Here is a 13,504-nt window from a genome sequence, read left to right on the forward strand (position 1 = left end):
ATTCTGTCTGACATGAGTTGCATGGCCTCTGATCATGTTTGGTAACCAAATTATTATCTGTTGCATACCTTCAGTGGATCACACAAACATGTGACTAATAAAAGATAATGTCATTATCAGCAAATTTCTGTCACCCATGATACAAAAATCTTATAATATGAACATACTATAACCTATATAGTATATCTGATAAAATATACATATAAATGTATATATCTTTTGGCTAATGAACATAATTTAGTGAAAATTGGGTATTAGAATTTTGAAGCATATTGCTTAAGAAAACTAATACTACAAAATGTTCATCATTAGAACCTTCTGTATTTGTGGGAATCATACTTCAAATTGATTGTAATCATTCCCAGTCACCCTGCCCAAGAACATCTAGTGGTTCTGTAGTACCTGCCTAGTTTTGAATTCATGACTTTTACCTACCTATTTGTCAAGATTTGACTCCCACTGTCACCATTTTTCCACCTCCTTTTTTTTACATGATTTTTGGTTTGGTTTGGTTTTGTGGGTTTTTTGTTTGTTTGTTTGTTTGGTCTTTTTGTTTGTTTCTTTGTTAGTTGTTTTTGAGACAGGGTCTCACTGTGTCATCCAGGTTGGTGTGCAGTGGTGTGAACATGGCATACTGCAGCCTCGACCTCCTAGGCTCAAGAAATCCTCCTGCCTCAGCCTCCCATGTAGCTGGGACCACAGGTGCACACCACCACACTTAGCTAATATTTTTATTTTTTGTAGAGATGGCGTCTCACTGTGTTGCCAAGGCCTGGTCTTGAACTTCTGGCCTCAAGCGATCATCCTCCCACTTCAGCCTCCCAAAGTGCTGAGATTATAGGCATGAGTCCTACCTGCTTTTCAAATACACAGTTCCCTTGTCATTAATGCATTTCATCACCTCCCCATCCCCAGATCTACACATTTTAAAATATTTCTGTCCTTCAAGGATGGCTTAGACCAAATATCACCTCCTTCAGGAAGCATTTCCAACTGAAATTATTCTTTATTTTTTACGAATCTCTCATAAAAGGTAGAGTTCTATGATTCTACCTTGTATTATAGGGGAATAATATATACCTCTCTATATACAATATATAGAAAGGTAATAATATATACCTCTATATATAATAATATATACCTCCATAATACAAGGTATATAGAGAATATATACCTTATTTTCTCTTCTTAATCAGATTATAAGCGCCTTAAGGACAGAGTCCACTTAGTTTTCATTTTTGTATTTGCCTAGCAACCAGCACATTTCCTTGTACATAGCAGGTACTCAATAAACTGTTGAATCAAAATGAATTAAATGGAATTGTATATTACTCATTGTGTGTTGATGATTTTGTTTTGAATTCATGTTTTCTCTGTCTTTGAACCATTTTAATATCCATTAGAATAATTTTATAATACTGAAATATCAGTTTACTTCTACTTTGAAGTTTTTTTTTCCACCCATATTCCTATTAGCATGGTCATACTTCACATCACCTTTAGACTTTTAAAAAAATCTCATTTTTGTCTCCATTTGTAAATGCCTAACATTCAAACTGTTTTTATATTTAACTGAATCCACAGAATTGAATGTTCTGATGTACATTAAAATGACCATACTTCTATTCATCAGATGTAATTATATGTACAAAATAGTTCTTAATTGATTGCTATCAGATGCTTTCCATTTCTGTATTTTATGTAATAAAGAGCTATCATAGAATTGTTTATAATCTATTTCTCTTATATTTTTGGCCTTTAGACTGTTGGGTTCCTCCTTGTTTAGTCCTTTTCTCCAAAGAGCCCTGGTGATGGTTAAAAATTATGGCTGCATACAAAATCAAGTTACAGGCATAGAATACTTCACCTGACTGAATTAGTGACAGGTTTAAGATTGAATTTCATTTTTCCCTCTTTTCTGTTGCTGATCAGGTTTCTTTTTAAGGCTCAAAAATTTTCCTTTCTCTTTATATATGAACAGATAAATATAGATATTGCTAAATACCTCATTGATAAGTTCTTAGTGAATTGGCCTCACTAAAGAAACATGCCTTGAACACATTTGATGTAATTCCTAGAATAGAGTTTTGCTTTTTTAACTTGAGACAATTATCTTAAAATACTAATTCATGTGTGCCAAAGCTTTTATTTCAACACTGTAATAAACTATTTGGCCAAAACTATAAATTGTACACATTCAGTCACATAAACAGAGAACTATAAATGATCTGTATGAAATCTTCACAGCCTCTGACAAATATTTTATTGTATTTTAGCAAGAGATTATTACTTTTCCATATTTTCTGCATTTAGCAGCGGAAGTTTAATGTGTATAGTTTTCTGAACTAAAGGCGTAGCATATTTATTAAATATTACCTTGAAATCTGAGTTAGTAATTTATCTAAATTGGAGGTGATTATTGGGGAAAATTGTGTTTTTTTAATAATTGGACTCTTTTATCCAAATATTTATTCCAGATTGTATCTGCTGTACAGTATTGTCATCAAAAGTGCATTGTTCACCGTGATCTTAAGGTAAGCTTCTGAGTGTAATTTTTTTAAAAAAAATCTTTATTATTAACATATATTTAATAATAATATTAGAGCTGTCTATTTTATTGCCTGTGCTGCTAGACACTATACAAGTAGTTAGTTTTTGATTCCCACAGCAACTTTATGGAAGGTAATATTTTCACTGAGCAAATGAAGAAAATACGAGTGAGAAGTTATCTAGCTTTAGAGGTTAGACGATTTGATTCACTACTAATTAGTTTGTTTTAAATGCATAGATATGGAACTTTGTTCCTAGCCAAAAGTGTGGGACCTCAGACAGAAGCAAAGTCAGAGCACAGACCCATGTTTCCCTTACATAAGAGACAGTATTCACACTCTACCTTAAAGCTCAAAGAACTAAGGAAAGTTGTAAAACATTTTTATGAACACTAAATGCGTATAGTAGTATAAATGAGCATACTTTGGAATAAGAAATGTGTAGTTAGTCAATAAATGGTTGTGCTACATAGATTTTGTTGAAAGTGAAAACACCTTGGGCTGAAATGTTTATACCTTTTTTTCCTTTTTTCTCTAATCTTCCAAATACAGTTTGCATTGTCCCTTACATAGGAGTCTTAATTATCTTTTTTACTTTTTTCCTCATCACCTTTATCAACTACTAGCACCAGTTTGGGTTATATTTGAATATATTATCCTAAACAGTTGTCAAAAGTCAAGTCTAATTCTGTATTTTAGCTTCATTTTTCAGAGCTTATGAATTTTCTGTTGCTCCAAATTTTTCTATTTCTTGGTTTCTTTCCTTGGCTATTTTAAGGGGAATCACTTCCATGATGAATGAGAAAGAAAAGAACTGTTCCCCTGCTTCTGTGTTTAACTCCCAGTTTATCATCTCATTTCTTATATGAAAAAAATATGCAAAAAATAATCATGTTCAAAACCTTGTGTTTTCCCCCCAGTCCAGTAGAGAGAGTTTTCCTGTACATTGCTGGAAGGAGACCTCAGAACCCCTTGCAGCTCTTCTCTTCTGAGGCAGCTTGGATACTTTGATATCCATCCAGACATTTTTAGAGAGACTGAAAAAAGTCCAGCTTGCTGACAAACAGCTGCAGAAATTTACAATGACCAGGCCCTTACATCAGAACATAAAAATAACCTGGTTTTGTCACAGTTCAAAAATGTTACAATCTAATATAAATTTTTCCAAATATATGTGCTTTTATAGTATTTATGTAGTAAACGATACCTTATTTTTATTGTATATTTTGGGTTCTAGGTGTATCTGCATTTTCCAAAATAAAATGAAAACAAATATCCCAAGCTAGTATACCATAAAAAAGAAGAAAAGAAAGGTTGTGGTGGGTAGAGAGGGAAGAGATTTATGATGGGCAGAGTGCTTGACTCTTATGATTGTTGGACCTTCCAGTAATACAGAGAAATCTGATTTTTGTTTAAGTCAAATTTTTTCTTTTTGGAACCTGATAAAACACATCTACAAAGTAACCTATAACTTTGTTAGTCTATCCGTCCGTTGTAATAGAGTTTAAAATAAAACATGTACAAAAGCAAGTCCTTTATTGAGTTGCTTCTGTTTACAAAAGGGACATGTAAAATATTGTCTTTGAGGGATTCTGCTTTAGGATTTTGGAAAACCATCTCAGAACGTGGAAAATTCACTGTTTTCTATGTAAAATATATGTCAGGAAGAGAATCTAGTTTTAGAACAGCAAAAAGAAGCTTAAAACAGACAAGATATAATGGAGGCTGTATTTTTTGGTCATGTTTTACTGAAACAGTACTTTGTTGAGGAAACATTCTACAAGAGAAGACAAAGGAATGAATTAGTAGTCACAGAACCCCTGACAGGCAGTTACTGTAGATATACCTTTGAGCCTTGCATTAACCAACAATACCCTATTAAAATAGAGCTCCTTTGGGTAATCATGTTGGTTTAAGTCCAAGATGGATTAGTATTATGTTCTTTAGAGTAGGTCATATTAAGGTACGCTTCCAGGATGTTTCTGACTATGAGGAAAAAAATGAGTTTAAAATAACCTATGAAAGAAAATGGGTTTTAAATAACCTTTCTTAAGTAGTTGCATATATGCATATAAAGAGAGCTTTCCTTATGTAGTGTTAAAATTTAGTCTTATATAGATGTAATTCAGAACTGTTATGCATTGAAGTACCATACTGGGCTTCAAAATTTGATATTACATTTAGAAATGAGAGTCAAGAGATATGTAAGTTTGGAAGCTAAAACACTTTTACAAATATTTTTATTTTATGTAGGCTTTTTACATTGTTCTTTTTATTATTTTCCTTAGGCTGAGAACCTTCTCCTTGATGGTGATATGAATATTAAAATTGCTGACTTTGGTTTTAGTAACGAATTTACAGTTGGGAACAAATTGGACACATTTTGTGGAAGCCCACCCTATGCTGCTCCCGAGCTTTTCCAAGGAAAGAAGTATGATGGGCCTGAAGTGGATGTGTGGAGTCTGGGCGTCATTCTCTATACATTAGTCAGTGGCTCCTTGCCTTTCGATGGCCAGAATTTAAAGGTATCAGCTAAATTCTTTATTAATGTTTTATCCCCAAGTGTGATTATTTCAAAAAACAGTTATAAGTGCTTTCTTTCACTTTTATTAAGGAACTGCGAGAGCGAGTTTTACGAGGGAAGTACCGTATTCCCTTCTATATGTCCACAGACTGTGAAAATCTTCTGAAGAAATTATTAGTCCTGAATCCAATAAAGAGAGGCAGCTTGGAAGTAAGTAAATTTTTGTACTCCAAATTTAAATTTTAACAATTAAAATATTCCAGGAACTGAAGAGCATTTTTCTCCTATGTTTTCTTAGGAAAGTTGCCAAATTATCTAATCTGCCTTTTGTTTATAGGTAGGGAAAATTACATGACTTTTTTTCACTTTCAAAAGTTGCTACAGTAGCTGTCTCTAAAAACTATTATTTCCTCTTTGTTCTACAGTGCCGTATTAAATAAAAACAACACAAAAATAGAGGTTAAGTTGACTTTTAGTTAGAGAAAGAGGAAAACGTAGCCACTGTCAGAAATTGCTTTGTCGAAAACAGAAACCTTATTTTTAGTAAGTACTCAATAAATATTTCAAGGATAAAAGAAAATAGTGAAAATTCTAATCTAGTGAATATTTCACAGCTATATCTGACATTGATATCTAGCATTTAAAAATGTAGGGCCAGGCGCGGTGGCTCAGTCCTGTAATCCTAGCACTTTGGGAGGCCGAGGCGGGCAGATCACAAGGTCAGGAGACGAGACCATCCTGGCTAACATGGTGAAACCCCGTCTTTACTAAAAATACAAAAAATTAGGCGGGCGAGGTGGCGCACGCCTGTGGTCCCAGCTACCCGGGAGGCTGAGGCAGGAGAATGGCGTGAACCCGGGAGGCAGAGCTTGCAGTGAGCCAAGATCACGCCCCTGCACTCCAGCCTGGGTGACAGAGCGAGACTCTATCGCAAAAAAAAAAAAAACAAAATAAAATAAACATGTAATAGAAACCTCTCAACTTTAGTAAAGAAAATTTACAAATATTTAAGTACAACATATTGGAAACAGGCATTTCATTTCTTAACACATTGTTGTGTTGCCTACATATATTGCGTATGTGAGGTTATTTGTAATAATAGACATTATTATAAATGGACTAAGTATGTTACAGCCAAGCAAGTTCACATAACCAAAATGTCTACTATTTTTTTTCTTCTGGCACTGCAATTAGAATAATTTATTTCTTAAGTATTTTGCACATCTGTTTTTAAGAATGATATTTTAGCCTTTACTAAGATAATTTCAGAGATTCAGCATGCATTATTCACTAGTACTTTGTCTTCTTTTATTTGCCTTAATAGAAAGGGTAGAGAATTCAGAGAATTAACCTCATGTAAACTGTACTTTTTTAGTGTAGCGATGGGGCTTTCTGTCATGGACTTCATGCTGCTTAGGAGGCAGCCTTATAGTGAGCCATCCCTGTGTACAGAGCTCTCAGGTTAGTGTGGGCTTTGTAATTTTATTTCCACAAATATTTTTCAGTAGAAGATACAGCATGTTTTGATGGAAGTTAGGGGATGGCAACTTCCATTGGGAAATTATTTTGACTGCTTTGTGTCAGTTGATTAATGATCATGATTTTTTTACTGAATTATTTGTTTAAATGTGATTAGTTACAGCTTATGAGTTTTATGGGCTTTTCCCCCCTTTTGGGGGTAAAAAAAATATGAGGTAATGCTTTAATAGAGAACATGTACTATATAATGCCCACTTTTATATCACTTATTTTGAAAGCTTTCCATCATTATTCGTAGAAAAATTAGGTGAAATAGTTAAAAGCTAAAATTGTTGACTCTCATATCAGTTCTAAAATAATGAACTTTAGAGAACATGTTTTGTAATCCTGTTTTGTGACTAACTTTTATCATAAGAACCCCACTTTACCTGAGTGACACTTAATAAAATGCCCAGAGTTGAAGCAGCAGCTTAGCTAATGAGCAGAGCAAAAAGAACATACAAAAATTATTTTGGGGGAATAGATATTACAGATGTCTATGGACAGTAGGTAAGATGTGCTTATGTCTTAAAGATGATTATACTAGCCAAACACTTTAGTCTTTTATCATTATTATTAACATGTTGAGGATTAAAATATTAGAGTGCTTTGAGTTGAATTTAAAAGCCAAATTTTTATTACTAAAATATTTGATCATCAGAAGCTCACTCTAATATATTTCAGTATAGTTTGCAACTTTCTGTTCCAGCTTACCAAAACAAAGTTTTTCAGCTATGAAACCACGAGTCCCCACTGGAAATATTATCATAATATTATAGATATTACTATACAAAGGCTGATTTGCTTCACAGTTCCCAGAAATGACTTTCCAGGGAAACTTGACACCATTTTTTAAAAAAGAAATATTTCTTATACCATACCTTAAGAAATTCTCCTAGAAATATTGGTGACTTCAAAAATTGTTAGTCTTCACTTTTATTTTTCATACCAATTTCATTAGCTTTACAGTAAAAAATCTGTAAACTTTTTTCAAGCTATTTTCAAAATACTCATCTTTAGTATGTAAACATAACATTTTATGTGTTAGTAATGTTTTATATCATGTTCCATTCTTTTTTTTAACCTTACAAGCTTTTGATATGCACTTCTTGCTTTGTCATAAGAATGCACTCCTTCCTTTTTAATAGCTATGTTATTCTCCTTGGGTTACGTATCATAATTTATTTAACTATTCCTGCTTATTGCACATCTGAGTTGTTTCCATTGTTTTTGATAAAAAACAATGTGGTATACATTTTTCCCCTTTGGGATATATGCTTAGATAAATTCTTCAGAGTGGAATTACTGGGTCAAAGGGTGTAAGTGATCGGATAGCTTTTATCATTGCCAAAAGATGTGTGTGACCCAGGGCTTTTGAATGTACCTATTCTCCATAGCCTGATTCAATATTGGATACAAATTCTAGTATTTGGTGCCTTGCTTTAATTCGTATTTCTTTTATTAGCAATAAAATGGAATATTTTTATTGAATAGTTTGTGCTTCTTCATGTATAAGCTGTCAGTGTCTTTTAACTACTTTTCTTAAGGAGTCTGGCTAATAAGCCTCATAGATTCGTACCAACTTTGTATATTTTAATATAAAATATTTTTCTGGTAATTTCCACATTTTAAAAAAATGGAACATCATGAATGTTTTTCAGTGTTACTTTAGTGTCATGAATTATTGATTAGAGTATCCTCTAGTCTTTCTTCACTATATATTTTGCTAATATCGAAATTTGATTTAGAGAACCTTACATGGTTGCATGTTGTTTCAAACTTATTTAACTTACCTTTCTGTTGCTACCAGACATAACTGTGTATTTTATTAAAGTGTTTCTTAAAGACTCATAAGTTAAATGCCTTATTTATCATCTGTGAAAATAAAAATTAATGAAATTAGTTTCACATTCTACTAGGCCTATAGTTTGTTTCTAGGCATAAGCAAACAGTTACATAATTTTTTCAGGTTATATATGTGAATGCTGTCAGCTCTTTCTAATTGTCCTAGTCTGGAACTTCCATGTGTAATATTGTCCTCTCATAATGAGGACATTATGATTTTAAAAGGATTTATGCTTTATGTTGTACACTAGGGTTTTTTTAACCCATTTATTGGAATATTGATAGGTCTAGATTTTTTTATTAGAAAGAAACTGAAAAACTTTCCTGCTTTCCCTGTTTTGTATGTGTTCATTCATTTTTCCAGTCTTTAAACAAGATGGACTATATTACCTTTCAAAACAATGCAAAATTTGAGCCTGGAGCAAAGCTCCTCTTATTGCCCTCTCGTTGTCATCATTGGTCCTCCCATAAGAGTGTTTGACTTTTGATACTTAATTTTTCAGCAGTGAGCCGAAATTGCGCCACTGCACTCCAGCCTGGGCGACAGAGCGAGACTCTGTCTCAAAAAAAAAAAAATAATAATAATAATAATAATAAAGGGAAACAAAACTGTTGATTCTCTCATTACTGCCCAATTCTCTTTCCTTATCACTGCATTTTCTACTTTTTCTGACTCAGCCTAGCCTCAAATCTAGTTTTATGTGAGGATTAGCCGTCAGTCCTTCTATTGTTTTTTTTTCCCGTGCTAATTATAAAATGTTGTATAAAATGTATTCTTTCATTGTATACGATCTGTGTGCTTAGTAAAAGAAGGGTGCCTGCTCACTGTTCCTCATATCCTTCTGCCATGGCTTTGCACCATTCCAAATACTGCTTATATTTCAAACCAGTTTACATCCTGCCCCCTTATAGTTCCTTCCCTGAAAATCCCAGCCCACACTTCGAGTTGTTCTTTTGGTCTTTATTAAAACTCACTGCTAATAGCACACTTTAAATAGTTAATTGTATTGTGTATTCAAATAGTTTTGGCTGACACCTGTAATCCTAGCACTTTGGGAGGCCCAAGCGGGCGGATTACCTGAGGTCAGGAGTTTAAGACCAGCCTGGCCAACATGATGAAACCCCGTCTCTACTAAAAATACAAAAATTAGCTGGTCATGGTGGCAAGCGCCTGTAATCCCAGCTACTTGAGAGGCTGAGACAGGAGAATCGCTTGAACCTGGGAAGTGGAGGTTGCAGTGAACTGGGATCACGCCACTGCACTCCAGCCTGGGAAACAGAATGAGATTCCATCTCAAAAAAAAAAAAAAAAAAAAATTAGGTCGGGCACGGTGGCTCACGCCTGTAATCCCAGCACTTTGGGAGGCTGAGGTGGGCGGATCACCTAAGGTTGGGAGTTCAAGAGCATCCTGACCAACATGGAGAAACCCTGTCTCTATTAAAGATACAAAATCAGCCAGGCATGGTGCCCATGCCTGCAATCCCAGTTACTCCGGAGGCTGAGGCAGGAGAATCGCTTGAACCTGGGAGGCGGAGGTAGCAGTGGGGCGAGATTGTGCCACTGCATTCCAGCCTGGGTGACAGAGCAAAACTCCATCTCAAAAAAAAAAAAAAAGAAAAGAAAATTTTAGGTTTCATAAGTAAATCTCATTTCCCCAAATAACAAACAAATCACTTAAGGGTTTGATCCATGTATATATTTTTTTCTGACAGGAACATGTGGATGTGAAGGGAGCACCAAATAAATGCAACTTAACTGAGAAACATCAGAAAATTATTTTCATTTTTCTTCTAATTGCTTATCTCTCAGCTATCAAATCTGCTATTGCTCCTATATTTCTTGCTTAATTTATAGAAACCATATTCTGCCAGGCACCTGATTTAAAATTCTCAGAACTCTCTTGTATTCCATCCATTCCCTCAGAACCAAAATGAGTCTTGTCATCAATTGCAATAGATTATACTTATGGTTTCTTTCTTCCATTTCCTCATGTCTAGTTCAGTCCTCTCTTCTCTTTCCTGGACGTTATAACAACTTCATAAGGTGTCTTCTTGTTGCTAGTCTCTGGATTCTGTCTTACCCAGGGATCTTGTAGCAACATTATTTTAAAACACTACCTTGTTCACAAACAAGCATCTGTAGTGAGAAAAACAGCATATAAGGCACAGCCTTTGTCCTCAAGGACTTTAAATAACGTGAAGGAGATAAACCTATACACAACTAACTGTAATCAAAGGTAGAGTTTAATAACAGTAACACTAGGATATAAGAACACAGGAGAAGGACAGATGAGTGATTAAGACGAGGTTTTATTCATTCAATTTACAAATATGTACTGACCATTTAGTGCTGGGTACCTTTAGGTGCTGGATATGCAATATTGAACAAACCAGACATGGATCATTCTTTGATTGGGTTTATGGTCCAGTGGTGGAGACACATGATTAACAGGTACACCAAAATATTACATAACAACAAGCTACATTCAATTGTAGGCAAAGATCAGGGTGCCATGAAAAAGAGTAACAGAAAGGTCCCAGACTTTATGTGGTCATTTTGAAATAAAAAGGAACTTAGGTGGGAAGATAGGGGAAAATATTCTAGGCAAATATCCTTGTCTTTTATTCTACTGAGAAAATAGAAACCAAAAGTCATGAGTACTCTTCACTTCCCATTCCCATACCTTAAACATTACTGTTGAGACCAACTGATGGGAGGGACGGGAGGCAAACAAGATGACGCAGACACAGGGCACCAGGAGGAAAGTCTGTTACTACTACGACGGGGATGTTGGAAATTACTATTATAGACAAGACCATCCAATGAAGCCTCACCAAATCTACTACTCACAATTTGCTGCCCAACTATGATCTCCACTGAAAAATAGAAATCTGTCACCCTCACAAACCCAGTACTGAGGAGATGACCAAGTACCATGGGGATGACTACATTAAATTCTTGCACTCCATCCGTTCAGATTACATGTTCGAGCACAGCAAGCAGATGCAGATTCAACATCGGCAAGGACTGTCCAGTATTCGATGGCCTGTTTGAATTCTTGCAGTTGTCTACTGGTGGCTCTGTGGCAAGTGCTGTCAAACTTAATAAGCAGCAGATAGACATCGCTGTGAATTGGGCTGGGGGCCTGAACCATGCGAAGAAGCCTGAGGCATCTGGCTTCTATTACATTAATGACATTGTCTTGGCCATCCTGGAACTGCTAACCTATCACCAGAGGGTGCTGTATATTGACATTGATATTCACCATGGAGATGGGATGGAAGAGGCCTTCTATACCATAGACTGGGTCATGACTATGTCTTCTCCTAAGTATGGAGAGAACTTTTCAGGAACTAGGGATCTACAGGATATTGGGGCTGGCAAAGGCAAGTATTATGCTGTTAACTACCTGCTCCAAGATGGGATTGACGACAAGTCCTGTGAGGCCATTTTCAAGCTGGTCACGTTCAAAGTAATGGAGATGTTCCAGCCTAGTGCAGTGCTCTTACAGTGTGGCTCAGACTCCTTATCTGGGGACTGGTTAGGTTGCTTCAATCTGATCATCAAAGCACATGCCGGCCTGTCGTGGTGGCTCATGCCTGTTCTCAGCATTTTGGGAGGCCAAGGCAGGAGGATCACTTGAGGTCAGAAGTTTGACACCAGCCTGGCCAACATGGTGAAACCCCGCATCTACTAAAAATACGAAAATTAGTCAGACATGATGGTGCACTTCTGTAATCCCAGCTATTCAGGAGGCTGAGTCATGAGAATCGCTTGCACCCTAGAGGCGGAGGTTGCGGTGAGCCGATTGCACCAGGGCACTCCAACCTGGGGAACTGAGTGAGACTCCATCTCAAAAAAAAGGGGGTGGGGGGGGCATGCCAAGTGTATGGAATTTGTCAAGAGCTTTAACCTGCCTATGCTGGTGCTGGGAGGAAGTGTTTCCATCGTTTGTAATGTTGCCTAGTGCTGGACATATGAGACAGGTGTGGCCCTGGATACAGAGATCCCTAATGAGCTTCCATACAGCGACTACTTGGAATAGTTTGGACCCGATTTCAAGCTCCACATCAGTCCTTCCAGTATGACTAACCAGAACACGAATAGTACTTGGAGAAGATAAACAGCAACTGTTTGAGAACCTGAGAATGCTGCCCCACACACCTGGGTCCAAATGCAGGTGATTCCAGAGGAGCCGTCCCGGAGGAGAGTGGCGATGAGAGCGAAGAAGACCCTGACAAATGCCTCTCGATCTGCTCCTCTGACGAACGAATTGCCTGTGAGGAAGAGTTCTCTGAGTCTGATGAGGTGGGAGAGGGTGGCCACAAGAACTCTTCCAACTTCAAAAAAGCCAAGAGAGTCAAAACAGGATGAAAAAGAGAAAGACCTAGATGAGAAAAGCGAAGTCACCGAAGAGGAGAAAACCAAGGAGGAGAAGCCAGAAGCCAAAGGGGTCAAGGAGGAGGTCAGGTTGGCCTGAGCAGACCTCTCCAGCTCTGGCTTCTTCCCAAGTCCCCTGCCTTTCTCCACCAACACCTCAGATTTTATACTTTCTATTTCTCTGTGTATTTATAGGAAAGTTTATTAAATATAAATATCCCCAGGGACTAGACAGAAACCAAAGCCCTGAGCCCAGGGCAGCTATGCTGGGTGAACTCTTCTAGGAGCTGCCTTGCCACCCATCCTTCCATCCTTCCCCAGTTCTTAACTTTGAACCATAAAGGGTACCAGGTTTGGGTGAAAGGGATACTTTTATGCAACCATAAGACAAAATCCTGAAATTCCAAATGCCTGCTTAGTAGCTTTGGAAAGGTACCCTTATTGAACATTCTAGAAGAGGTGGCCAGGTCTTCAAGGGTCTCCTGTTCTTTTCAGACTCCTAATGTAACATCAGCCATTTTTAGATTGGCTCTCTTCTCAAGTGAGCCAAGAAACTCACACTGCCTGCCCTTTGTCTTCCCCTAATTCTGCAGGTGGAGGTTGGTGGTCTAGTTTCCTTTTTGAGATACCGTTTTCATTTTTGAGACTCTTTGTAATAAAATGGTACATTTCTATACAAAAAAAAAT

At 36.5% G+C, this 13,504-nt stretch overlaps 1 protein-coding gene and 1 pseudogene across 6 annotated transcripts in view; both read left to right on the top strand.

The window, feature by feature from the left end:
• MARK1 (microtubule affinity regulating kinase 1) overlaps positions 1-13,504 on the top strand; it is a 138,954-nt gene that overhangs the window by 90,580 nt on the left and 34,870 nt on the right. For 5 of the 6 annotated variants that reach the window (XM_032136289.2, XM_032136290.2, XM_032136294.2 and 2 more), the window contains exons 7-9: positions 2,478-2,534; positions 4,838-5,074; positions 5,164-5,283. In XM_032136289.2, the coding sequence (XP_031992180.1) occupies positions 2,478-2,534; positions 4,838-5,074; positions 5,164-5,283 (414 nt within the window). Of the gene's footprint in view, positions 1-2,477; positions 2,535-4,837; positions 5,075-5,163; positions 5,284-13,504 lie in introns of those variants that run through there. The other variant, XM_032136298.2, reaches the window with a different exon arrangement.
• LOC116457258 (histone deacetylase 1-like) lies at positions 10,052-13,068 on the top strand (annotated as a pseudogene).

This window comes from Hylobates moloch, unplaced genomic scaffold, assembly GCF_009828535.3.
Source record: "Hylobates moloch isolate HMO894 unplaced genomic scaffold, HMol_V3 SCAFFOLD_18, whole genome shotgun sequence".
In the NCBI taxonomy this organism is placed as follows: domain Eukaryota; kingdom Metazoa; phylum Chordata; class Mammalia; order Primates; family Hylobatidae; genus Hylobates; species Hylobates moloch.